This window comes from Oncorhynchus gorbuscha, linkage group LG04, assembly GCF_021184085.1.
Source record: "Oncorhynchus gorbuscha isolate QuinsamMale2020 ecotype Even-year linkage group LG04, OgorEven_v1.0, whole genome shotgun sequence".
Lineage (NCBI taxonomy): Eukaryota > Metazoa > Chordata > Actinopteri > Salmoniformes > Salmonidae > Oncorhynchus > Oncorhynchus gorbuscha.
The window spans coordinates 5,037,497-5,065,485 of record NC_060176.1 but is presented as its reverse complement, the minus strand read 5'-3'; the positions used below and the strand labels follow the sequence as shown (position 1 = coordinate 5,065,485).

Here is a 27,989-nt window from a genome sequence, read left to right as displayed (position 1 = left end):
ATTGGTGCGCTATGTCCCGCCCTCACCTTTGCCAAGCAGCCAATAGGCCAACTCCCCTGGGAGCTTGACTGAAAGTTAGCTGCTGAATCAGACACAGGTAACTCAGAAAAATAGCGAGGCAGAATTTTTTTTCTGGGCTTGTCATGGAGTTTGCGTAAAAGAAAACAGGGATTTTTTTCCAATTTTCTTTACCAGTTAAACCAGTATCTCTGGATAGAAAACGCTCAAGTACTTGATCAGGTAGAGTCTTTGGTCGAAATATCTTTCGTGTCCTCTTGAAAGTAATCTTTCTTTTCCCCTATTGGTTTACTTGACTTCAATTGAATTTCCAGACCTTTTGTTTGCTTCTCTTATCACTGGAAAAAGGTGGATCCTCGTGTTATTTTTATTTCATCTTTGCTTTTAATTGTAGTTTTTACCCTTGTGGTCCCTGATGGCTTCGCACAGTGATACTCTGGTGGTGTTCTTTGGGGCAACAGCTGGTGCAAATGGGGGTAAACTGGGTTCGGATGAGAGGGAAATAATTCTCTTGGTGTGGCAAATTGTGGATCTACATGAGAAAAAGGTACGCACTTTCTCACCCGTTGTCAAGGTTTCTCCTTGACTTTTTAGTGTTTTTGTGTCTAAGTAGTGGATTCATGTTTTAACTTGACAGCTGACATATTAATCAACAAAGGTACGCGTTCTGTAATTATTTGTGGGTCACAGTTTTAAAAGTGCGCATGGGCCTCAATTCAACCGATAGGCTCATGGGTGTGTAGCCTACACCTGTCAGATTTAACTTCAGTGAAATGCTTTAAATATAGGATGAAAGATGGCATACCTTTTGGTTATGTCAACGCCTTGACATTGGCAACTGTGCTTTGTTAATTAACTGCTTGTTTGATGGTCTGAGTTCATAAAATTTGCCTGTCATGTTTAGTGTTGACTTGGGAAATTAGTTGCGTTTTCACCTAACTGTACTCTGTAGTTCATAACTAAAATGGGTGGCACATGCCATGGTGAAACAACGATTCCGTTCACAGGTTGGGAAACTTCAGAGACGTCTTGTGAAGCCCGACTCTTTGGAGTTGACAGACCAGAGTAAAGAGGAGACTGGGCTGTCTGTGGAGGAACTCTACAAGGTTGAACCTCTAGACAAAGTTCTGCAACAGGTGAGACTGATTAGGCTACTGGTGAAGATGTCATCCTTTTTCCCCCTACTGTGTTATTGACTTGTTAATTGTTTACTCCATGTGTAACTCTGTGTTATCTGTTCACACTGCTATGCTTTATCTTGGCCAGGTCGTAGTTGCAAACGAGAACTTGTTCTCAACTAGCCTACCTGGTTAAATAAAGGTGAAATAAATAAATCAAAAATCCTGTTCAGGCCCTAAAACATTTTAGGACTCAAATCTGGAGTCTTGTCCTTTGCTTTCCTGAATTCTCAGACATAATATTTTAAAACGGACTCAAAGAAAAACTTAAGATGCTGAACAAAGCATTTAATCTCTAATATGATAATGGCTGAACTTTAACTGGCAAAAACAACCATGCATGATAAGACTGACAGCATTAAAATGGTCTGTGTCACCAACCACCTGGAGGGAGGTAACAGGACAAGCTTGATGATGAAGCTTTAGGTAAATGTCAAGGTGTGTTTGATTTTTCTCAACAAATGGAAACCCCTGAAAGGTATCTGACCTTTACAAATGATTCCACTTGGATTGGCTGCTGTTTGGCCTATTAAACTCTTTGACAGGCCGTGAGAAGGTGCATCCAAAATGGTATCCTATTCCCTATAGTGTACTACTTTTGACCAGAGCCCTATGAGAATAGGGTGCCATTTGGGACCGGCTCAGTGTAGTTGCTGGTTTGAGTAGGCTTGCTTGGCTAAGCAGTGACTGCCGTGGGGTTGAGGTAGGGACGGGGAGGCAAGCAGGTCTAGTCTTGTCCCAGACTGATGCGAGCTGCTAACATCTGGAAGACTGAATGTTTACCTGGGAATGCAAAGAAATACCCCTGCTAGGTAGAGAGGACGGAGAGAAAGTGTGGGGGTGACAGAGACCCCTTGCCATAGCCCAGCACCTGTTTTCTCAGGCCAGGTAGTTGTGCGATAAGGCAGTCTGTTCCTGTTTATGATGACCAGGATTTAAAAGTGTTTTCAGGTTCCACCTCCCTTGGTATGTTTTGACAAAAGAAGGGCTTATGTTGCCAAACGTGTTTCTCAACCGCTCTGTCTGCCTGCAGTTTTGAGAGTATTTGTATTGCACCAAATCCCATCCCCGCCCCCAGCAGTATTTCAATAATTGAAAACTCCATATTACCAGACTCTCCTTGTGATTTAGGGTTACGATTAGGGACCCTGTCTGACTCAATGCTGTGGTCCTTTCCCATGCAACAAGCAGGTTTGTTGAAGTGACCAGTCCTTCCTCAACAACAATGTTTTGCAATATAGCCCCTGAGTTTGACAGTGTTCTGACACACTATAGATTTAGAGTAGATCCGTACCGCAAGATGCTCTCACTGCTGATTTCTGGTTGCTGAAGTCATCTGTATTTTGAGTTTCGATACCAGCAAGCCATCCCAATTCATTCGTTTTGAGAGTCTGTGGACCCTTTAAAGATTAACCAGAACAATCAATTTTACTGGCTTACTTCTGTCTGCTAGGTCACTTTCTCTTGCCATTGGTCGGGTTTAGTTTATTTATTTGTCTATTGATTTAAGCCAGGCAGTCAGTGGCGGAATGGAGATAAAGCTACATTCAGCTAATGTGAGTCATAGGAGAGACTGCCTTTGGGGTTGTAGGTAGGAATAGCTAACTAACCTAGCAGAGACCATATCTCAGTGGACCTGTCAATGTCATAAGGCCAGAGTAGCCAAGCCAAGGACGCAGATTTGTTTTATTTGGTGAAATATTTATTCAGTCTGAGAAAAATGGCAATAGAGATTAGAACTGGGCTGCACCCTTTCCATTTTGGGGGGGGGGGGGGGGTAAAATACCTACTGTATGGAAATTGATGGGAAATGATGTAAATATATCACTAGCCACTTTAAACAATGCTACCTTATATAATGTTACTTACCCTACATTATTCATCTCATATGCATACGTATATACTGTACTCTATATCATCGACTGCATCCTTATGTAATACATGTATCACTAGCCACTTTAACTATGCCACTTTGTTTACATACCCATCTCATATGTATATACTGTACTCGACACCATCTACTGTATCTTGCCTATGCTGCTCTGTACCATCACTTATCCTTATGTACATATTCTTTATCCCCTTAAACTGTGTATAAGACAGTAGTTTTGGAGTTGTTAGTTAGATTACTTGTTGGTTATTACTGCATTGTCGGAACTAGAAGCACAAGCATTTCGCTACACTCGCATTAACATCTGCTAACCATGTGTATGTGACAAATAACATTTGATTTGATTTACTGTTCCTTGTGGGCTTGTAGCCTGCCTTCCATTCAACATATCAACAAGTTTTTCTCCCTAAGATTGATTTTATAAAAATAAAAAGTCAGAATCCTGGTGTAGTTTCTCTAACTGTTCTCAGATCAATGGGTTTGTCTGGAAGACATTTGGGATTTCGACTCATTGAACCCCAGTCAGTCTTAGGCCCTCGCTTATTAGGGCTAGTATTGAGTTTGAAGAGCCTCATATCAGTGCAGTGATAGTACACAGGCTCTGACTTGCTCTGTGCCAGGGACCCCCAGAGCAAAGCGTGTTCAGCTCTCTGTGCTGCTAAGTCTCTCTCATAGGTGGGGCAGCGTCACCCTGTTCCAGGTTGTGAAGGCACTGGGGCAGGTGCACAGCCGAAGCAGATAATGAAAGATAGTGCCAGCAGCAGCAAAACACTCCCTCTGTCTTCTCCCTTCCTGCTCTCCAACAGCATTGTACCTTATAGAGAACAAGCCAGAGGATCCTATACAGAGCCAGCATTGTAAACATCTAATCTCCACAGTCCAGTCATAAAATGACTAAAGTTTGGGACTGTGGTGTGACTGTAACAGGCCTAGCCATGAGTACTGCCTGGTACTCTCTACTCCCTTATCGTGAGCCTCATCACCACCCTTGCTCTACTTCTTTCCTTGGGTCCAGCCTCAACACCATGCAAACACACCAGCTATAGCTTATACCACAGGGCAAACACAGATGGGGCCAGGTTCAAGGGTAAAATCCTACCTCATACTCACCCATGGCACCGTGCAACAGAGAACCTCCCATTGGGGGAAAATGAAACCAATGGTAATCAATGAATGGTTTGGCTGGTCAGGTATATTACAGTGACCGTCTATGCACGTTCTCATTTGTTGCATGTTGACATTTCCTATTCTGACAGCCTTGCTGCTAGTGTTGGCATATTTATCAATACCTGTTTCCTTTGTTAGGCCTGTCCTGTTGGACATGTTTGCTCTAATAGTATGCTGGTTTGGCAGAGAGGATAGAGTAAAGGGTGTGTCGCTTAGTTCCTTGAAACCATTTGTTTCTATTCCTTATCCTGCTGCTGGTTGTGCAAGGTGAGGCTGCATAGATGTGAAAACAGCCGTGAGCTAACAAACACCACACCTCACCCACCATGCATTAGGTTGACCACAACTACCTTCACATCCTGGTCTGTTCCTGCTTGTACGTGTGTGTGGAGAGGGTTCTTGGTAACTAAACAAATGTGATAGATATTTGCATGTCAGTGTCTGAGGTGACAGAAGAATGTTTAATATCCGATGGCTTCTGAGAATGATGCTCTACCCCCCCGAAATAGAGGAATATTTTTGAATTCCACAGCGCCTCAACCTGTTTGTGCTGTTTTGTTCCTCTCTTTGTCACATTCTCAACTGTGTCAGTCGAGACTTTCCTTGGCTAATATTTGTCATATTATCTATGGGACTACTTAAATGACTGGGTTCTATAGCATAGATGTTACCAGATACATTACAGTATCTGTTGATACACTGTGTGTGTCATCTGTCATGGCTCCCAGATGGCTCCCTCATTGACCTCTGGATCCTTGGCAGCCAGTCTTTTCAGAGAAAGACAGTCGTCTTAGGGGCCTATCTGATCGGCCCACCTCAGCTAATGAGCTTCCTGTGTGTATCAGTCCTTCCCTAACCCAGATGTTATCACACTATGGTGAAATGTAGCGTACCAGGCCCTGAAGTGGCATGGGATCCCACAGCTCCACGTGGCAAGACAGACCTGTCCAACAACCCAGCATCCTGGTCTACGTCACTCCATGTCAGTGTTAGAGGTGTCACTACAGTCCCCGGTTCGATTCCAGGCTGTATCACATTCGGCCATGATTGGGAGTCCCATAGGGCGGCGCATAATTGGCCCAGCGTCGTCCGGGGTAGGCCGCCATTGTAAAATAAAAATAAATCTTAACTGACTTGCCTAGTTAAATAAATCTCCTCGTGTAGATTAGTGAAAGCCAGGCGGGGGGGGTCATGGTTAGTAGGGCGAAGACATTTTGAAACTGGGAGGTACCACTTGAACTTGACCAATAGGGACACAGATTTAAGCTTTCCGTTGCAAATCATTTTCCTACGGTGTGCCCTACTGAACAGCACCCATGGCTCCTCTCTCGGGCAGTTGAGTCGCCAGCTGTTGAGAGATCGTGTATATATCTCCTGGCTCTCTGTGTGAAGAATGCTCTAACACACACCAGCAGCAACACACTCTTACTGTCTGGAGGCTGGATGTCGTATTGTGGCCATGTGAAATTAGCCTCACTGACTGACAATTAGTCACTAACGACCATTGGATCTTCTGGACAGATGACATGATAAGTAGTAGCTAAACAAACCACAAATTGGTTAATAGTTTGTTAGAAATGGAAAGAGTATTCGAGAGAGGTGTTGCCTATTTGATGTGGGTTAAATTGAGCCATTTCTTACTTTCAGTATCAGTCTGTCGAGGGAACTCTAGTTTTCTTTCTAACAAAGATATCTACATATATTTCAGAATGTTTATCAGAATTCATAAAAACATTTTTTGAGAACACAACTTGTCTAAAAAAGTGGTTCCTTGGCACAACTTAAATTGAGCCATGGAACAGGGTATGTTAAGCCACCTGCACATTTTTGTACTGAATGAATTATTACCGCTACCTTTTAAAAACCATGCCCATCTTTCTTTCCAAAACACAATTCAACACAATCAAAATAACTTTATTGTCTTTTAACACAGGCTTAACACCTAACAAACACTTGAGCCCATAGACTGGAGCTCTCTGTTAAGGGTGTCAGTTATTTATTTTACTGTCGCAGCTGACTTATATACTGTTGCGTCGTCAGTGTACATAGACACACATGCTTTATTAAAGGTCACTGGACTATCATTTGTGAAAAGAATAATGGCCTAAGCCAGCTGCCTTGCGGTACACCACACTCTACCGAATTTGTTAGAGGCTTCCGTGCTAGGTTTAGGACCTCATATTGAAGTTTATAGAGACCCCAACTGATGTATAGAACAATTGTAAAATTACCTACTGTGGTTTAGACGCATGCATAATGAAACCTCTTAACACAATAGATTAATTTGAAAATATATATATTTTTTGGACATAACATGCTTACCACTTTTTTCATGTGGTTTCCTCCTTCAGACTCCATAAAATGGAGTGGTTTAATGACACGTGTGGTTTCCTAGAAACAAGGGTGGCTCAACTTACCCCACTCTCCCCTAATAGACAGAATATGAAAACTAAATCCTCAAAGGAAGCCAGCCTAGCTAGAAATACAATTGGCAGAACTAACTGGCAAATTGGAAAGGTCAGTTTGTTGGTTGAGGTGATGGTGAGATGTTATGTCTGACTGTTTAAAAGACACCAGTAAAGTTTACACAACACTGGTAATGGGCCCCATTAAATGTGATGGTTATTACTAAACACAGACCTATTTGAGAGTCCCTGCTGTGGGGCTTGGTAAGTGTTTATAGGGGCTAGGGATTGGTGAACATTGTTTTATAGGAAGCGAAGCAGCAGTTGGTTTCTCTGGCTGGGGTTGGTTGTTTTCACCTTTAATGTCTGGTAGTGACTGTTGGTCTAACTGCTAAGTGAAATGCTCCTTGTTCCAGGTGCTGATTAGCACCACAGTCCCTGTTGGCTGCTTCCTTGCTATGCAAACACCTTAAAAAACCTATTCACATCTGTCAATCTCAGGACGCATCCCTACCTGTTCTTCCCCCAGAAAACACAAGCCTACCTGTTCAGGGAACTTGTTCGTACCAGTAGGTCTAAAGACTTGGCCTATTTAAAGTGTTAAAGGTTAGAAACACTGTGCTAATTCTTATGGGAGAGAACTCCCTGAGCACTATTATTCTAAAACAAACCAAGCATAAAAACCTTTGTAGTTAGCAGTTTGCTGCAGCAGAGCATAATTAACCAGTACTGTGTTACTGTTGTTTTTCAGACGTGACATTGGCACTCCCATGTTTGTCTGCTGGTCACAAGTGGTTTACACTGAATCTCTAAAAGACCATAGGGAGCTACTTGGCTGATAACTAAAGTATGACTTTACTTTGTTGGTTTTGTGTGTGTGATTCATTGAATGTTCTCACAATAACTCTCCTCTTGTATCTTTCTTCATTCTCTCCCTACAGTTCCAGCAGTCCGTCTCAGCGGAGTTGAAGGCTCTGGGCAGAAGCTCCTACACACTGTGTGTCGACGGGCCCCTCATCATACGACAGGCCCTTCACCCTGAGGCCTCCAAGAAGGTATTGAGTGGCCCTTGATTTTCTAACCTACCATTTAGGGGAAATGTAGCCATTTTGATATAAAATATAATTGCCCTTATTTACTGACCTAGTTAGGGGAATTTCCACTAATACAAAAACAAATGATGTATATATCTGCATGCACACTACCGTTCAAAAGTTTGGGGTCACTTAAATTTCATTGTTTTTGAAAGAAAAGCACATTTTTTTTGTCTAATTAAAATAACATCAAATTGATCAGAAATACAGTTTTACAAGTAATTTGACTTGTAGCTGGAAATGGCTGATTTAAAAAATGGAATATCTTCTTAGGTGTACAGAGGCCCATTATCAGTAACCATCACTCCTGTGTTCCAATGGCATGTTGTGTTTGCTAATCCAAGTTTATCATTTTAAAAGGCTAATCGATCATTAGAAAACCCTTTTGCTATTATGTTAGCACAGCTGAAAACTTCTGATTTTAAAGAAGCAATAAAATGGGCCTTTAGACTAGTAGAGTATCTGGAGCATCAGCATTTGTGGGTTCGATGAAAGGCTCAAATGGCCAGAAACAAAGTACTTTCTTCTGAAACTCATCAGTTTCTTGGCAATTTCTCGCATGGAATAGCCTTCCTTTCTCAGAACAAGAATATACTGAAGATCTCGTACAACACTTTGTACTACTCCCTTCACAGAATAGCACAAATTGGCTCTAACCAGAATAGAAAGAGTGGGAGTCCCTGGTGCACAACTGAGCAAGAGGACAAGTACATTAGTGTCTAGTTTGAAAAACAGCCATTTCCAGCTACAATAGTCATTTACAACGTTAACAATGTCTACACAGTATTTCTGATCAATTTGTTATTTTAATGGACAAAAAAGTGCTTTCAAAAATGAGAGCATTTCTAAGTGACGCCAAACTTTTGAACGGTAGTGTATGTATGTATGTATGTATGTATGTATGTATGTATGTATGTATGTATGTATGTATGTATGTATGTATGTATGTATGTATGTATGTATGTATGTATGTATGTATGTATGTATGTATGTATGTATGTATGTATGTATGTATGTATGTATGTATGTATGTATGTATGTATGTATGTATGTATGTATGTATGTATGTATGTATGTATGTATGTATGTATGTAAAACTGGAAACACTTATCTCCCTCACTAGCTTTAAGCACCAACTGTCTTTAAGCACCATCTTACAGATTACTGCACCTGTACATAGCCCACCTATAATTTAGCCCAAACAACTACCTCTTTCCCAACTGTATTTAATTTATTCATTTTGCTCCTTTGCACCCCATTATTTTTATTTCTACTTTGCACATTCTTCCATTGCAAAACTACCAATCCAGTGTTTTACTTGCTATATTGTATTTACTTTGCCACCATGGCCTTTTTTGCCTTTACCTCCCTTCTCACCTAATTTGCTCACATTGTATATAGACTTGTTTATACTGTGTTATTGACTGTATGTTTGTTTTACTCTGTGTCGTTGTATCTGTCGAACTGCTTTGCTTTATCTTGGCCAGGTCGCAATTGTAAATGAGAACTTGTTCTCAACTTGCCTACCTGGTTAAATAAAGGTGAAAAAAATATATATATGTATGTGTGTGTGTGTGTGTGTGTGTGTATATATATGTATGTATATATATACATATGTGTGTGTGTGTGTGTATATATAGATGTCTCTTGGACTTAATTATTTTTTTGTAAATATTCTTTACATTTGACCTTTTAGCCACGTGTGTAAGTTGTAATTCCTGGGTCACAGTTAGCAGTATTTCTCCTGTGCTTGTGTTGAGCAGTAACATCATATTCTGCACAGGAGTGCTAGCTATCCACACAATCATCCGTAGATGGTGTCATGTCATCTGTTTTCCCTGCTTTATCTCATCCCCTCTTTATGCCACCTATTCCTGGCTCCCTCCTTCATTGCATCACTCCTATTATCTCTTCTTTTCATGAGGTCTGTCTACAGAGTACGCTACTATTCGGTGAATGTTGAATGGACTAATGACTGACCTACCTGTTGTGTGTCTGTTTCAGAACCTGGTCCTTCCGGAGTGTTTCTACTCCTTTGTGGATGTGAGGAAAGAGTTTCACAAATGTTGTCCCAATGCTGGACAGGTCCAGGACTTAACACTGCAGTCTATGCTAGAATGTAAGTCAGAGTCAGATGAGATGGAATTTCAGTCAACACTTTTGATGTTCCTAGTACTTATATAAACGACTGATAAAACATCCTTACATGTGTGTAGATGTGTGCATCCCAGAACTTCCCCTGTCAGAGCAGGTGATGGGGCTGAAGGAGGTGAGGTGTATGGTCCAGCTCTCCCTGCACATCCTGGCTGAGCCATACAGTAAGTCTATACATCTCTCTCCTCTTTTGCTATCACATTTCCCCCCGCTCTCGGTCTGTGCCAGTCCCACCTGGCCACCCCACAGCCCTGTCAATCTCTCTATGCTAGGTGGCTAACAGGAATGCTGCTGAAGTTGCAGGCTGGCAGACCAGACCTGTTGAGCATGAAACAACCTGGCAGCGTGGAGCAACACTTACAAACAACATTTGTTGTATTGTTCAGTCTGAATATAAGTGAAGTTGATTGGCTTCTGTTGGCGGATCCCAATGTCAAGCCTAATGTGAAGTTATTTTTTATCAGTATGGTCCTTTTGATTGTAAATGTGGATAGAAGTTTGATCTTGATCTTGTAAATTAGTGTTTGAATCTCTTGCAGACCACAAATTCTCATGCTTTGAAGCTGTGAAGTACAAGCTTGAATCGGGAGCATGGTATGTATATTCTCAGTGCCTCGACTTAATGTAATCTCACTCAACCAGGTTGTGTGGCCACGTCTATACTAAACCTGTTTACTGCAGTTGAAGCCTAACCAACCGTCCCTCCCATGTTCAGAGCCAGGCTCGTAGCATTGATTACAGCAACAAGGGAAACCACAAGCGTGTCATTAAACCACTCCAACTTTGCCATTAAGTATTTAACTGGCTATCCAATAGCACCACACAAATCCCACTACGGTGTCCAATACCCATTGCCCTGACAACCCCTGGCATGTGTGTTGCCGTGCTAGAGTAGTGTGAAGTAGACTGTTAAACTGCATAAGTCCCAATTTTTTTCCATGTCTCTCTCTGACGAAGACAACTTACTGAAACACTTTGGTTTTTAACAATATAGAAGTACTATTCAAGTCCATTTACATTGTCTTCAAGAGTTTCTGAACATTACTTTCTCTGTCTCATACAGCATTGAGTTTAGTGTGTAACTGTTAAACACCGTTCCCCATGTTGACTGTGCCCCCCTGGTTTGTCCCCTGCAGCAGTAAGACCGAGCCAGTGGACAGTGAGACAGTGATCAGAGCCAGGGGGTTGCCATGGCAATCCTCTGACCAGGACATCTCCCGCTTCTTCAAGGGCCTCAACATCGCCAAGTATGTTACCAAAACATGACTGTGTGCGTCATGTGATTTAAGCCACGGTTCCACTGAGAATTGGCGACTAATAACCACAGGAAGTTGTACGTGCAGCTTCGTCTCCATAACGGGTCAAATTGTTCTGACCTTTCCTCCAACCTCTCCCTGTGTATTTCAGGGGTGGTGTGGCCCTCTGTCTGAACGCCCAGGGCAGGAGGAATGGTGAAGCACTGGTTCGGTTCATCAACCAGGAGCACAGAGACCTGGCCCTGGAGAGACACAAACACCACATGGGCAGCAGATACATTGAGGTCAGCATCCGTATAACACAGCAGCCCCTACATCTAACACAGCAGCCCCTACATCTAACACAGCAGCCCCTACATCTAACACAGCAGCCCCTACATCTAACACAGCAGCCCCTACATCTAACACAGCAGCCCCTACATCTAACACAGCAGCCCCTACATCTAACACAGCAGCCCCTACATCTAACACAGCAGCCCCTACATCTAACACAGCAGCCCCTACATCTAACACAGCAGCCCCTACATCTAACACAGCAGCCCCTACATCTAACACAGCAGCCCCTACATCTAACACAGCAGCCCCTACATCTAACACAGCAGCCCCTACATCTAACACAGCAGCCCCTACATCTAACACAGCAGCCCCTACATCCAACACAGCAGCCCCTACATCTATCACAGCCATACTAATGCTGTTGCTTTACTAATGGATCCAATACCGTTACAGCATCAGCTATGCAGCCAATAAAGTTACAGAGGAAAAAAGTGTCATGCTTTCCAACTGTAGCACAATGCATGTTGCACTGGTCAGATGAAAGGCCATTTGGAGTTGCTAAAAGTCTCCTCTCATCCTCACAGGTATACAAAGCCACAGGAGAGGAATTCCTCAAGATCGCTGGAGGTCAGATTTCACACTTGTTTTCCCCTTCCATTTACTAGAGGGACTCTCCCTGTTCCTCCGCCCGGTACCGCTCCGGTTCTCTGGCTTATCCTGGGGGAATGAAAGGTGCTTTGTGAGCCTCACCCTCACCCCTCAGAGGCTAGTTGGAGGAAGGTAACTTTACCCCTGGCCGACAGTGTCTCACCTCATCCTCCCGGCGGCCAGTGAAAGGCCCAGCTCAGGGCCATACAAAGGGGGCGTGAATAGACAAAGAGCAGAGCTGATACAGGAGAGAGAGCAGGGGGAGAGACTAGTGTCTGTCTGTGGACTCTAGCCAGTCGACTGGAGATCTATAATATCTGTCAAGACATTGGACTTTTTTGCCCTAGACTCTGACTCACTGCTCTTGTTTTAACATCTAGTCTTGTATTTTAAAGTGATGAAATTAGTTTTATTATTTATTAGTGACAATAAGCAACAATAATTTGCTTGTTAAAGGGACCAAGTAATTAGCTAAAGGTCTTACTTCTCACTTATAGCGAACTCTGTTTCCTCTCACTCTGTGTGACTGTAGGCACATCCAACGAGGTGGCCCAGTTCCTGTCCAAGGAGAACCAGGTGATCATCAGGATGAGGGGTCTTCCCTTCACCGCCTCTCCCCAGGACGTGTTGACCTTCCTGGGGGCCGACAGCCCCGTGACGGACGCCAGCGATGGCCTACTCTTCGTAAAGTACCCTGACGGGCGACCCACAGGCGACGCCTTCGTCCTGTTCTCCTGTGAAGAGTACGCTCTGAATGCCCTGAAGAAACACAAGCAGATCCTGGGCAAGAGATACATTGAGCTGTTCAGAAGCACTGCAGCAGAGGTCCAACAGGTAAAACACATCCGTCACTGTTTATAGGTGTAGTAGAATGTAGAGCTGTTCAGAAGCACTGCAGCAGAGGCCCAACAGGTAAAACGCATCAGTCACTGTTTATAGGTGTAGTAGAATGTAGAGCTGTTCAGAAGCACTGCAGCAGAGGCCCAACAGGTGAAACGCATCAGTCACTCTTTATAGGTGTAGTAGAATGTAGAGCTGTTCAGAAGTACTGCAGCAGAGGCCCAACAGGTAAAACACATCCGTCACTGTTTATAGGTGTAGTAGAATGTAGAACTGTTCAGAAGTACTGCAGCAGAGACCCAACAGGTAAAACACATCCGTCACTGTTTATAGGTGTAGTAGAATGTAGAGCTGTTCATCAGTCACTGTTTATAGGTGTAGTAGAATGTAGAGCTGTTCAGCAGAGCAGAGGCCCAACAGGTAAAACACATCCGTCACTGTTTATAGGTGTAGTAGAATGTAGAGCTGTTCAGAAGCACTGCAGCAGAGGTCCAACAGGTAAAACACATCCGTCACTGTTTATAGGTGTAGTAGAATGTAGAGCTGTTCAGAAGCACTGCAGCAGAGGTCCAACAGGTAAAACACATCCGTCACTGTTTATAGGTGTAGTAGACAGTCACTATGAGGTAGAGCTGTTCACACAGGTTCAGTGTAGTAGAATGTAGAGCTGTTCAGAAGCACTGCAGCAGAGGTCCAACAGGTATGGCATCTAGGGACTCAATGGGGTTTCTTTACTACTTAACCTACTATCAGAGATGCATCAAGCTATTCCCTTGTACTGCAGGTACAAGGTGCAACAGTTACATTATAGTAGACAGTCACTGTGAGGTAGAGATGCATAGAGCGTTTTAAAGACAGTTAAGGTCCAACAGGCGATGAACCTCTTTCTCCATATTTAACCAGGTCTCATATTTTAATTTGTTGTGCAATGGCTATTGTCTTTATAGCGTAAGACATGACTAAAGTTGAAGAACTATACGTGACACAGCATAGAATGCGGTCCCCATGAGTCAGTTGGATAAAGGATGGTGCTTGTGTCGTGACACCTGAGTTGTTTGACTATTAGATCAAAGCCTCTTGTAAATGACAGTCAACATGACTCAACACCATAGAGAAACACAGCAATATAATGAAGTCAGTGCCGACCTTTTGACCTCTGCCCTCTTAGGTCCTGAACCGTTACATGTCCACCCCTCTGATCTCCACGCTGCCCTCCTCTTCCATGGTCCCCATGCCGGTCTTGGCCACGCCCCCCTACCTGGCGACTGGCAGCACGCGGGACTGTGTCCGTTTGCGAGGTTTACCCTACACCGCTGCTATAGAGGATATACTGGAGTTCATGGGAGAACACACTATTGATATTAAACCACATGGAGTTCATATGGTGCTCAACCAACAGGTACTGGTTGGTACACACACACGCCATGGTACTTTCCCCCATCTTATATTAAATACTTAGTGTAGATGAAGTGATGGGTACAAGCCGAGGATTCGGAAGCATCTCTACACTATTGAGATGTGACCAAAGTTCCCACCCTAACCCTTCCATCAGAGCATCACTCATCTCTAACCTCCCTCTCCTCTCCAGGGTCGTCCCTCAGGTGACGCCTTCATTCAGATGAGGTCAGCTGACAGGGCGTTCATGGTGGCCCAGAAGTGCCACAAGAAGATGATGAAGGACCGCTATGTGGAGGTGTTCCAGTGTTCTACTGAGGAGATGAGCTTCGTCCTGATGGGAGGAACACTGAACCGCAGCGGCCTGTCCCCTCCACCCTGCAAACTACCCTGTAAGTCCATAATAGACCTAGCTGAGTCACTGCCTGTTCTGTCGGGGTTAAGCCTTTTTTGTAATGTTTTGTTCAGGGAAGATATTACACAGGCAGGGTTAGCTGTAGTAATTATGCCCTCCATATTAGTTGTAACACACCCATTAAAACTCTGAAGGGTTTGTTTGCATACACATGGTTAAAGTGCGTGTGTCTATCTATCCCAGTGTACTTTGTTCTATTAGTGCCCTGTTGCTATAGAGATTAGATTCCTGCTTGTCATATCACTAGAAGGCAGTGCACACTCTTGGTGTGGCTATTGGCTGTTGTGAATTCTGATGGACACACTTTGAGAGCAGTTGCTCAAATGACTTTCTGTTTGCTGTTGACTTTTTTCCATTTATTCAACCTCATGTTTGACAACTAATCTCACTGGCTTGACCTGGAGTTATGACAGTCACTCACTCGGGTTGGTGGCAGAGTGTACCTGGGAACGGTCATCCCCACAAGGTCACTCGGTGCCTTCAGCCCAACAAGGTCACTTGAGTTGCCAGATTGGTTTGGGGAGTGTACCTGCAAACCCACCCTCAGCCAACAAGGTCATCTGACTGTGTTTTGTGTCAATGTGGCAACAGACCCATACAGCCTGTTTGTGTGTACATACACAACCTCCCTCCATCCCTCACTGTGTTTATGTTGTAGGGTTAGGGTAACATCAAGGACAGAACTGGAGCAACTGAGTACAATACTACCTTGAGGCTTTTATGTGACTAACATAGTCTTATCAATCATATGCAAAACTAGAGTTTTTCCTAGTGACTATGCTTCTGCATTGCTTGCTCTTTGGGGTTTTAGGCTGGGTTCCTGTGTAAGCACTTGGTGACAACTGCATATGTAAAAAGGGCTTTACAAATACATTTGATTGATGTTGTATGCCGCTGGGAGCTGTGTGATGGTTCAGCGTGATGTTTGATGTGCAGGCTTAGGCATGATGGTGTAGTAATATTGAGGCTATGATAAGGATCCAATGTTCCTGTGTGGTTGTATCTGAGATTCTGAACTTCGCTCTCTGTCCTCAGGTCTGGCTCCTCCGGCCTATGCTGCGTTCCCTTCTCCTGCCATGCTCTCTGAGGCTGCTCTGTACCAGCCCCCCCTACTGGCCACCCCCAGAACACCCCAGCCCCCACACAGCCCCCACCCCACCCCCACCCTGGCCTACTACCCACCACAGCACCACCCTGCACAGCTCTACATGAACATGAACATGAACATGAACATGAACTACACTGCGTACTACCCCAGGTTAGTGTGAACTACACTGCGTACTACCCCAGGTTAGTGTGAACTACACTGCGTACTACCCCAGGTTAGTGTGAACTACACTGCTCACTACCCCAGGTTAGTGTGAACTACACTGCTCACTACCCCAGGTTAGTGTGAACTACACTGCGTACTACCCCAGGTTAGTGTGAACTACACTGCGTACTACCCCAGGTTAGTGTGAACTACACTGCGTACTACCCCAGGTTAGTGTGAACTACACTGCGTACTACCCCAGGTTAGTGTGAACTACACTGCTCGCTACCCCAGGTTAGTGTGAACTACACTGCTCGCTACCCCAGGTTAGTGTGAACTACACTGCGCGCTACCCCAGGTTAGTGTGAACTACACTGCGCGCTACCCCAGGTTAGTGTGAACTACACTGCGCGCTACCCCAGGTTAGTGTGAACTACACTGCGCGCTACCCCAGGTTAGTGTGAACTACACTGCGCGCTACCCCATGTTAGTGTGAACTACACTGCGCGCTACCCCAGGTTAGTGTGAACTACACTGCGCGCTACCCCAGGTTACTGTGAACTACACTGCGCGCTACCCCAGGTTAGTGTGAACTACACTGCGCGCTACCCCAGGTTAGTGTACAAACCACACAACCTTTTCCCTCTCGGGTTTTGTCAATATGAACTGTACATCCTCTTTTGTCATGTGTGTTTAATTTATGTATGCAGTTCAAAGTGCCATGTTTGGTATTGATTTTGACACTGGAACATCTTCTGAATAATGTACACCTGCTTCCAAAGAAAGAAAAATAAATGTGTTTCTCTCTCGCTCTAGCCCCCCAGTCTCTCCCTCCACGATGAGCTACTTTGCGTCTCCTCCAGGGTCAGTAGCGTTAGCGGCCCAGCAGCCCCATGCCCAAGGCCACGTTGCCTCTCCCATGATGCCCCAGCACGGCGCTCTAGTTAGGATGCAGGGTCTGCCCTACAACGCCGGGGTCAAAGACATCCTCAGCTTCTTCCAGGGATACCAGGTCAGAACCTCCAATATGACCCCCACTACTAACCTCTCCTTCTCCCTCCATAGTCCCCCCTCCCTCAACCCCAGTCTCCTTAGTTCCAGTCTCCCCAGTCCCCGTCTCAAACTCCATTGCAGTTTAATGTGTCTTGGTTGATTTTCTTCGCCACTCTTTTTTTGTGTATTGTCCCTTTCATATACAAAGATCCCATAATTTTATCATGGCAGCTTTTTTGTGGGGGTAAAAAAACATGGCAAATTAAGTCACCTAAGACCTAGTCATGATTCCTGCATGTTCACAGATGCTGTAACCAAAATACAGGTATTGGGTCTGTGTGATTGGTTCTCTGCTTTTATTCAGGTAAATTCATGAACACTTCCATTGTTTTAACACCTCCCTAATTTGAAATGCAAACAGCCCCCATTGTTTAACAACATCCCTGCCAGTTATTCACTGACATGTATAAAAGGAGTATAACTGCAAATGAGTTGGAAATAAGGGGCTCATATAAACATTGCCTTGTGGTATGTTACCTGTAAAAATACATCTTCTGTCTGATGTGGGTATATGTTTGTGCCTGTGTAACAGACTAGCAAAGCAGGATGTTCTGCTAGTTTTACAGAGTTTAGGAGCTGTTGGTTAGAGTCCTGCATCTGGTCAGCTCCCTGCGGTTGACTTGCAAAAAAAATCAGCTAGCGGGTGCAATGAAAAAGTTATTTCAACCCACGGGTCGGCTCTCGGTTCAGAATAATTATTTTGCTGATCGGAAGCATTTTAAATCAAGATAATATATTTTTTTACAAACCCTGGAGCTTATTGTGTTTTGCGAATTCCATTCTGTGAGCGGTGAGGCAGACATGTAGGCTACCAGCCATGCACGCAGTGGATCAGGGAACTGTCCATTGTGTGGTGCTGAACCTTGTGTTTTATCCCCCCACGGGAATACATTGCCAAGTGTACTTTCCCTGGCTAGCCTAGCTCACGTGAAAAAGGCTAACGTAGGCCTAACCGGAGAAATAAAAAGGTTATGAAATACACCATAGTGGAAACGGGTGCTGCGTGAGTCATTGTGGACCAGGACAACAACCCGGTAGATGGAGTGGCTATGCAGACAGCAAAACTTGCAAGCAGGTATTTGTTTAAGGTGGGCCAATTGAGTTTAATATCAGTTAATTCAGGCTTTCGTTCATTTGGACCATACGCAGGCCATATGAAGTTTAAACTGGTGCGCTGGTTAAAGTTTGAGTAGGCTATAGCCTATAAATGTATTATTGCAGCCTATATTCGATACTTGAAATTGTTTAAGTTTCAATTCAACTATTTGATTATCTAAAAAATATTGAATGTAATGGTTTTGTAAGCTGTAGGCAATTCTATGCAGGTGGATCAGGTTGAGGAGAACAATCTTTCGTCAGATGGGGCTCTGAATTGGTTTTGGGCGGGTGAGGCTCCAGAACTGACCCGTGTAGGACTCTACTGTCGGTACATTGTATGGCTTGTGTTACATCAAATGTTATTGGTCGCGTACTTAATTTGCAGATGTTATCACGGGTGCAGTGAAATGCTTATGTTTCTAGCTACAACAGTGCAGTAATATAAAACAATACACACAAATTAATAAATACCTGGACAAACTATCCAAACCCTTATTCATTAATAGCATATTTGTATAATTCCCCTACCTCATGACAAAACCAGCTTTATGTTTAACTACAAGCCTGTAGGCAAACCCATCATTCAGAATTGAACAGTCAGTGTGCTCATATATTAGCAACCAGAATGCTTTACTGCAACACAAACCATGGTTCAGCACTGCAGCATATTCAATAAGGGACGTGTGCACTTGTGCTCTCCCCTTTTCTTGCTTCTCCCTCATTGGCTGACTGGCTGAGTAGGTGGAGTGAGTCTACAGAGGAGGTATGAACTGAACTCTCACAGTACTGTGACTGGTTGGGCAGGTGTATTAGGTGTTCTAGCCTGAGGATGCAGGGATGGGACTGAGGTGTTTTGGGTCTCTTTGTGCTCTTGAAGGTTTGTTTAGAAAAGTTTCTGCTGGTTTTTAATGGTGTGTGTGTGTGTGTGTGTGTGTGTGTGTGTGTGTGTGTGTGTGTGTGTGTGTGTGTGTGTGTGTGTGTGTGTGTGTGTGTGTGTGTGTGTGTGTGTGTGTGTGTGTGTGTGTGTGTGTGTGTGTGTGTGTGTGTGTGTGTGTGTGTGTGTGTTTTCCTCGGGGCTAACTCTAAGCTCCCAGCATGTGAGAACACCTGACCAGTTACTGTAGGGCTTTACAGTCCTACACACTGTGTGTGTGTATATGCTAAAGAGAGGGTGTTGCTGAGTTCAGTCCTGACTCTTGGCTAAACCACTAAACTCATCCTGACCGGTTGTCCCCTGGTTTCTGCTATCTGGATCAATTAGAAACGTGTTGTGCTGTCTGACTGAGCACTCCGTTTGGGTGAGGAACTGTTCTGAGTGGTGGATTGGTGTCTTACATTACACTTGTAGTGAATGCATGTACAGTTGAAGTCAGAAGTTTACATACACTTAGGTTGGAGTCATTAAATCTTGTTTTCAACCACTCTACAAGTTTCTTGTTAACAAACTGTAGTTTTGGCAAGTCGGTTAGGACATCTACTTTGCATGACACAAGTAATTTTTCCAACCATTGTTTACAGACAGCTTATTTAACTTATAATTCACTATCACAATTCCAGTGGGTCAGAAGTTCACATACACCCAAGTTGACTGTGCCTTTAAACAGCTTGAAAAATTCCAGAAAATGTCATGGAATTAGAAGCTTCTGATAGGCTAATTGGAGGTGTCCCTGTGGATGTATTTCAAGGCCTACCTTCAAACTCAGTGCCTCTTTGCTTGACATCATGGAAAAATCAAAATAAATCAGCCAAGACCTCAACACAAATTGTAGATCTCATCAAGTCTGGTTCATCCTTGGGAGCAATTTCCAAACGCCTGAAGGTACCATGTTCATCTGTACAAACAATAGTATGCAAGTATAAACACTGGGACCACGCAGCCGTCATACCGCTCAGTAAGAAGACTCATTCTGTCTCCTAGAGATGAACTTACTTTGGTGCGAAAAGTGCAAATCAATCCCAGAACAACAGCAAAGTACCTTGTGAAGATGCTGGAGGAAACGGGTACAAAAGTATCTATATCCACAATAAAATTAGTCCTATATCGACATAACCTGAAAGGCTACTCGGCAAGGAAGAAGCCACTGCTCCAAAACCGCCATAAAAAAGTGGTTTGCAACTGCACATGGGGACAAAGACCGTACTTTTTGGGGAAATATCCTCTGGTCTGATGAAACAAAAATAGAACTGTTTGGCCATAATGACCATTTGTTATGTTTGGAGGAAAAAGATGGAGGCTTGCAAGCTGAAGAACACCATCCCAACCGTGAAGCACAGGAGTGGCAGTATCATGTTGTGGGCGTGCTTTGCTGCAGGAGGGACTGGTGCACTTCACAAAATACATGGCATCACGAGGGAGGAAAATTAGGTGGATATATTGAAGCAACATCTCAAGACATCAGTCAGGAAGGTAAAGCTTGGTCGCAAATGGGTCATCAAAATGGACAATGACCCAAAGCATACTTCCAAAGTTGTGGCAAAATGGCTTAAGGACAACAAAGTCAAGGTATTGGAGTGGCAATCACAAAGCCCTGACCTCAAGAACATTTTTGGGCAGAACTGAAAAAGTGTGTGCGAGCAAGGAGGCCTACAAACCAGACTCAGTTACACCAGCTCTGTCAGGAGGAATGGGCCAAAATTCACCCAACTTATTGTGGGAAACTTGTGGAAGGGCTACCTGAAGCGTTTCACCCAAGTTAAACAATTTAAAGGCAATGCTACCAAATACTAATTGAGTGTATGTAAACTTCTGACCCACTGGGAATGTGATGAAAGAAATAAAAGCTGAAATAAATGATTCTCTCCTATTATTTTGACATTTCACATTCTTAAAATAAAGTGATCCTAACTGACCTAAGACGGGGAATTTTTACTAGGATTAAATGTCAGGCGTTGTGAAACTGAGTTTAAATGTATTTGGCTAAGGTGTATGTAAACTTCCCACTTCAACTGTATGTCTGTATGTTCGTTCCAATAATAGTTTTTAGGTGGGTTGTTGGACTTGTGGTGTATCTACATTTAAGTGTGATTGTATTTATGTGGTGTGCGTGTATAATGCTCTACTGAGTCCCCCTGTCTGACTGTGAACCTCATTACACTGTAGTACTCTCCTGAAGACTACAGCAGCATGGTTCAGATGAGTCAGGGACAGACCAGGAGTCTGATTCAGCCCAAAGAGTGGCTCTGTCTGTAGGGAGACCAAGGTAAGTTACCAGCCTACCCTGTACCTCACATGGCCCCCGTCTGCCTGCCTGCCAGTCCACCTGCCTAATGTCAAATCAACAGTGTGCTCCAGAGTGACTCTTTCTGTTTCTCCTCTTTTCCTCTCTCTATCTCTCTCATCTAGCCCTTGACCTGAGTGTGCTAGCCTAGTGGTGTTCTTTCTGAGTTGATTAACACATTGCTATCCTGATCCCACAGACTGATCAGGGGATTGCTTTTGGACTGTAGCTCTTCTAAAGGGAAGCATGCATTAGAAGGAATTGCATTGACCGGTGGTTTCTCGTCTGACTCATCCAACTTTACTGGGTTGATCAGTGCAGGATCTACTCTCCAACTCTTCTGGGTTGTGGTCCCCTGGTGTTGGGATGGTGCTAATGACTGAGCGGTGTGGCTTCTATCCCCTCTGTCTCTCTCTCCATGACTCTCTTCACCTCTCCATCTCCTGTGGTTTGTTGCCTCCAGCTCCAGCCGGACGCCGTCCTCCTGTTGTACAACTTCAGCGGTCAGCGTAGCGGCGAGGCCCTGATCACCTTCCCCAGCGAGGAGTCAGCCAGGCGGGCCGTGGCCGAGCGCGCCAACCACCCCCTGTCTGGTCTCCCCGTCCGTCTGCTGGTGTGCTGCGACTGACCTCGACCAGCTGACCGCTACCATGGAGGGAGGAGTCGAGGACCGCAACTGCTGATTGCTTTTCTCCCCTGTCACTTCCTCTCCCTCCACTACTGATACAAACACACATGCGCACACCTCTCCACAAACAATCTGCTGACTCTCTTCCCTCTTAGCCTCCTTCTCAAGCTCCCTCAACATTCATACACAGACAGACACCTCTCCCAACAGCACTAGGTTGGTCACATATTTATATTTGATGCACATCCTCCTTCCTGTATGTCTGGCACGAAGTGCCTTGTGTGAATACTTCCATAACATCCACCGACGATGCCAATGAAATGTACCACTCACCTAAAGCATGAAACTACTTCGCCCCTTGTTTTAGCTAAATGACCACTACAGCCCACTAAGATGTTCATACCTTCAAACAAAATCCCTATTCCCCTGTGTCTGGTTTGTCAGTCTGAAAACACTACTGTATGTGTGCATGTCTGCAAAAAACTATGTATGTACTGTATGCATGTTCGTTGTAAATGATGTGCCTTCCAATGCTGGCTGTACAGTGTAATATTAGATAAGAGCCATATAGACTGACTAAAACTATTACTGTACTGGATAGAAGGGAAATCAGATGCTTGTTCCACTATTCCCTTTTCTAAAACTAGAAAAGACAAGGCCACTATGTACAGTAGTGAGAGCCACAGTAACATGCTGGATGCTGAGCTTAATGACAGCTACTTGTGTAACAGTGTTTGTTTCTGCTGTGAAAGCATTTGTATGGCATGCAATTCTATTTAGAATATGTCCAAGCACTCTTTGTTGTCTTTGTTACAATCCGAGTAGGCTAAGGCTCAAGTAGCTGAAGTCTCATTTAGTTCTGTAGTGTACTAGCATGACCAATATTGATTCTTTGTTTAATCCAAAAAAACTCTTCCTAAAATTTAGATTTATTTAAATGTGAAAATAGTTGGCGGTTGGTCTGCATGATCTTTAAGCAATATCCTTAAAGAGAGTAGATCTCTGCCATCTGTTTTCTTCCAGACTATATTTTATAGAAAACCCTTGTTTTTGGACCGACGAACGGTAGATATATATATTACTAAAAAAATGGCGAATGAGTTGTTCCTGTGACTGTGCTGATGAGAACGCTAGTGTCTGGTTTCTCATTTTTGCTGTGCCTATATTACACAGAGTGCAATAGCAGGCCCCTCTGTGGCTTGGCTGACCTCTGGTGGCAGATGGAAAATATTTTGTTTCTTTTTAAGCAAGTTTGAGACTTGACTTGTATGAATTTAACTACTGTATGTGTATAGAACTGTTTGAATAAATACATGGAACTTTATTGCCCCAGTGTTTAAATTGCCATAATTTGTTCTGAACTGTATCAATTAAATTCTATTGAAGTCCGATATTTTAGATGAGGCCAATAAACAGTAGTCTGTGATATTGTGGATGGTGTGCTTATTGACAACTAGTAACTTTGTTTTGCTGTGAAAACCTTTTTCGAGTGTATATGGCATAATGCGCCAATGAAACATTTTTACACTGGATTGAATTGGACAACTAGTGGTGCAAAAGATGACTCGGCTTGTTAATGGCACACACGTTCATAAAGGTATTCTAGTAATCCCTATTAGATGACTCGGCTTGTTAATGGCACACACGTTCATAAAGGTATTCTAGTAATCCCTATTAGATGACTCGGCTTGTTAATGGCACACACGTTCATAAAGGTATTCTAGTAATCCCTATTAGATGACTCTGCTCGTTAATGGCTTCATAAAGGTATTCTAAATCCCTATTAGATGACTCTGCTTGTTAATGGCACACATGTTCATAAAGGTATTCTACACACACGTTCATAAAGGTATTCTAGTAATCCCTATTAGATGACTCTGCTCGTTAATGGCACACACGTTCATAAAGGTATTCTAGTAATCCCTATTAGATGACTCTGCTCGTTAATGGCACACACGTTCATAAAGGTATTCTAGTAATCCCTATTAGATGACTCAGCTCGTTAATGGCACACACATGTTCATAAAGGTATTCTAGTAATCCCTATTAGATGACTCAGCTCGTTAATGGCACACACATGTTCATAAAGGTATTCTAGTAATCCCTATTAGATGACTCGGCTCGTTAATGGCACACACACGTTCATAAAGGTATTCTAGTAATCCCTATTAGATGACTCAGCTCGTTAATGGCACACACACGTTCATAAAGGTATTCTAGTAATCCCTATTAGATGACTCGGCTCGTTAATGGCACACATGTTCATAAAGGTATTCTAGTAATCCCTATTAGATGACTCAGCTCGTTAATGGCACACACATGTTCATAAAGGTATTCTAGTAATCCCTATTAGATGACTCAGCTCGTTAATGGCACACACATGTTCATAAAGGTATTCTAGTAATCCCTATTAGATGACTCAGCTCGTTAATGGCACACATGTTCATAAAGGTATTCTAGTAATCCCTATTAGATGACTCGGCTCGTTAATGGCACACACATGTTCATAAAGGTATTCTAGTAATCCCTATTAGATGACTCAGCTCGTTAATGGCACACATGTTCATAAAGGTATTCTAGTAATCCCTATTAGATGACTCAGCTCGTTAATGGCACACACACGTTCATGAAGGTATTCTAGTAATCCCTATTCGTAGGCTGATCCAGTCCATTCCACATGTATATGCCAGTGTAGGTCTGGATGACTCCAATGAAATGAGGCCCTGCATAAAGTGATTTGTCTATCAGTGATAAGGTGATCTCTTCAGGATCATCACCATCATTCTTCCCACACAACCAATTTATTAACACTGAACAAAAATATAAGTTTCATGAGCTGAAATAAAAGATCAGACATTTTCCATGTGCACATGTTTACATCTTCATTAGTGAGCATTTCTCCTTTGCCAAGATAATCCATCCACCTGACCGGTGTGTGGCATATCAAGAAGCATGATCCTTACACAGGTGCACCTTGTACTGGGGACAAAAGGCAACTAAAATGTCCTCGACACAATGGTGTTGATGTCTCAATTTTGAGGGAGTGTGCAATTGACATGCTGACTGCAGGAATGTTAATTTCTCTACCATAAGCCACCAAAGTCATTTTAGAGAATTTGGTCGTACGTCCAACAGGCTTCACAACCACAGATCATGTTTAACAAGCCAGCCCAGGACCTCCACCCCCAGCTACTTCACCTACGGGATCATCTTAGACCATCCACCCAGACCGCTGATAAACTGGATTTGCACAACTGAATAATTTCTGCATAAACTATCAGAAACTGTCTCAGTGAAACTCATCTGAGTGCTTTTCGTCCTCACCAGGGTCTTGACCTGACTGCAGTTTGGCGTCATAACCAACTTTAGTGTGCAAATGCTCACCATCGATGGCCACTGGCATGCTGAAGAAGTGTGCTCTTCACAGATTAATCCCGGTTCCAACTGTACCGGGCAGATGGTATGTTGTATGCGGATGTCAACGTTGTGAACAGAGTGTCCCATGGGTGGCAGAAGGGTTATGGTATGGGCAGGCATAAGCTACGGACAACGAACACCATTACACTTTATTGATGGCAATTTGAATGCAGATACCGTGATGAGATCCTGAGGCTCATTGTCGTGCCATTCATCCACCCCATTACCTCATGTTTCAGCATGATAATACACGGACCCATGTCGCAAGGATCTGTACACAATTCCTGAAAGCTGAAAATGTCCCAGTTCTGGATGACATATCTGTATTCCTAGTCATGGGAAATACATAGATTAAGGCCTAATTTATTTCAATTTACTGATTTGCTTATATGAACTGAAACTCAGTAAAATCTTAGAAATTGTTCCATGTTGCGTTTATATATTTGTTCAGTAAGAAAGAGAAAAACACAAAGCCAAAGTTTGACATTTGTATTTTTATTGATACACTACTGTAAGAGCCTAAATGCAAGGTATTCCCTTTGAATACATTCAAAAAGCCTGAATGCAAGGTATTCCCTTTGAATACATTCAAAAAGCCTGAATGCAAGGTATTCCCTTTGAATACATTCAAAAAGCCTGAATGCAAGGTATTCCCTTTGAATACATTCAAAAAGCCTGAATGCAAGGTATTCCCTTTGAATACATTCAAAAAGCCTGAATGCAAGGTATTCCCTTTGAATACATTCAAAAAGCCTGAATGCAAGGTATTCCCTTTGAATACATTCAAAAAGCCTGAATGCAAGGTATTCCCTTTGAATACATTCAAAAAGCACTGCAGTCTTAAATTACAAAATGGTTTTAAAATACAAAATGTACATGAAATGACAATACAAGGTTCCTGTAAACATCAGCTAAAACCTGTATTTCCCTTTTCTTTTACAAAACATATATTTATAGATATATGTACCCAACCGTTAGGAATGACATCCATTTCAAAGTATCAAAAATAGAGTTCTAATGTCAGTCTGTGTTGCTTTTTACCGGTATGTAAAATGGGAACATGTTGTTTATCTTTGGTTTTACAGAAGAGGATGGCAGAGAGCGAACGGTTACTGAATTTAATGCTGCTCTTGTTTATGGACTCATATGCCTCATTCACACTATAGAGAGAAGCCGAGCTAAACTGGGTTGCCCCAGTATAGCTCAGTATGTTTACGCATCTACATAGTGCTGGAACTGTGCTGGAAAGGACCATGTGAAAATGAAACATCCAAGCCAGCACAGTACGGTTCTGATCAGCTCTATACTGTGAATCAGGTAAGAGTCTCACAAGCAGCACCAGAGCCAGCTCTTCCTCTTGTAACTAACGTCCTACTGTCCAAAATATATATTCTCAAGTAAATGATCAACCCAGAAGAGCATATAGACAACAGTAATTCATATTCAACACATGAGTTAAGGCCTTCCTATAGTTTAAATAAACAAATAGTAACATTCTCTCCTCACTATTTGAAAATGTTTTACACATAAAACAAAAGCCATGAGAGATTATTATAAACAAACCAGTTATTTTGTACTTGATGCCAAATATCACGTTGTCATGATGCTTTCGTCATGGTTTGCATAGTGGCCTAATACATATGTGTGCTTGTATTGTACAGAACTGAAATTCATTGTAAATAAAAAAACACTTATCTACAGTTTATTGGGTACAAACGCACACACACACACACACACACACACACACACACACACACACACACACACACACACACACACACACACACACACACACACACACACACACACACACACACACACACACACACACACACACACACACACACACACACACACACACACACACACACACACACACACACACACACACACACTTAATATAATCTACTAAGACGCTTGAAGGCTGTTTTTATACAGGCAGCCAAATTCTGATATTTGTCCACTAATTGGTTCTTAGACCGATCACAGAACTTTATCAGAGCTGATCTGATTAGTGACAAAAAGATCAGAATTGAACTACCTGTGTAAACGGAGTCTTGAAGTAACAGAACCAAGCATCTCTGCTGCATCTACAACTATAGGCATCAAGGTTCTTTTTAACATTTTTTAAAAGTTTTTTAAAGGCATCAGGCAGGTTTTTTGTGTATAGCAGAATTATTTTCTATTTCTCACTGGACTTGGACAGTTGTCATTAGCAACATCCTCTCAGAGAAAAAAAATGTACATGCAAGAATATACATATATCATTGTCCAATCACAGAGAACATGTTAAGGCAATAGGAGTTGTTCCTACCCAGACCAATCAACATGTTATATTACAGCATGACTACGTAATGTATGGCATACATACATACATCTATCATTCCAGCATTCAGAATCACATTCTGTAAACATCCTTATGATGATGTTGGACTGGAATATGTTGCTTTTTAACACTCAGCTTTGTCATTTTCTTTGGACTTTTTGTTGTTGTAATTCTCAGGCAAACTGAAAATCTTTTTATTATTGCTATCAATATTCCATACATTTGCAGTCTGTATGTCTCCCCAAGGAGGAAGATTGACA

General features: G+C 43.0%; 1 protein-coding gene across 5 annotated transcripts; it reads left to right on the top strand.

Moving 5' to 3' along the window:
* Positions 1 to 79: 79 nt before the first annotated feature.
* On the top strand, positions 80 to 23,412 carry LOC124033565 (epithelial splicing regulatory protein 2-like). Of its 5 annotated transcripts, none has more exons than XM_046345611.1 (16): positions 80 to 240; positions 413 to 565; positions 1,026 to 1,154; positions 7,601 to 7,714; positions 9,758 to 9,872; positions 9,970 to 10,071; positions 10,447 to 10,501; positions 11,044 to 11,154; positions 11,315 to 11,447; positions 12,024 to 12,066; positions 12,620 to 12,921; positions 14,096 to 14,326; positions 14,516 to 14,714; positions 15,773 to 15,995; positions 16,806 to 17,001; positions 21,822 to 23,412. In XM_046345611.1, exons 2-16 carry the CDS (start codon positions 434 to 436, stop codon positions 21,984 to 21,986), a joined length of 2,250 nt encoding a protein of 749 aa, XP_046201567.1. In that variant the 5' UTR covers positions 80 to 240; positions 413 to 433; the 3' UTR covers positions 21,987 to 23,412. The 5 variants fall into 5 exon arrangements, with proteins under 5 accessions (XP_046201567.1, XP_046201568.1, XP_046201571.1 ...); XM_046345612.1 differs by adding an exon at positions 16,232 to 16,251 and having other exon boundaries at positions 85 to 565; positions 15,773 to 15,969; XM_046345615.1 differs by lacking the exon at positions 21,822 to 23,412 and adding exons at positions 18,882 to 18,903; positions 21,241 to 21,340 and having other exon boundaries at positions 85 to 565.
* The last annotated feature ends 4,577 nt before the right edge of the window (positions 23,413 to 27,989 follow it).

Coding starts and splice junctions, on each gene's coding strand:
- LOC124033565 (XM_046345611.1), top strand. CDS start 434: ATGGCTTCGCACAGTGATACTCTGGTGGTGTTCTTTGGGGCAACAGCT. Junction 1,155..7,600: donor TAGACAAAGTTCTGCAACAG/GTGAGACTGATT, acceptor CTCTCCCTACAG/TTCCAGCAGTCCGTCTCAGC. Junction 14,715..15,772: donor TCCACCCTGCAAACTACCCT/GTAAGTCCATAA, acceptor CTCTGTCCTCAG/GTCTGGCTCCTCCGGCCTAT.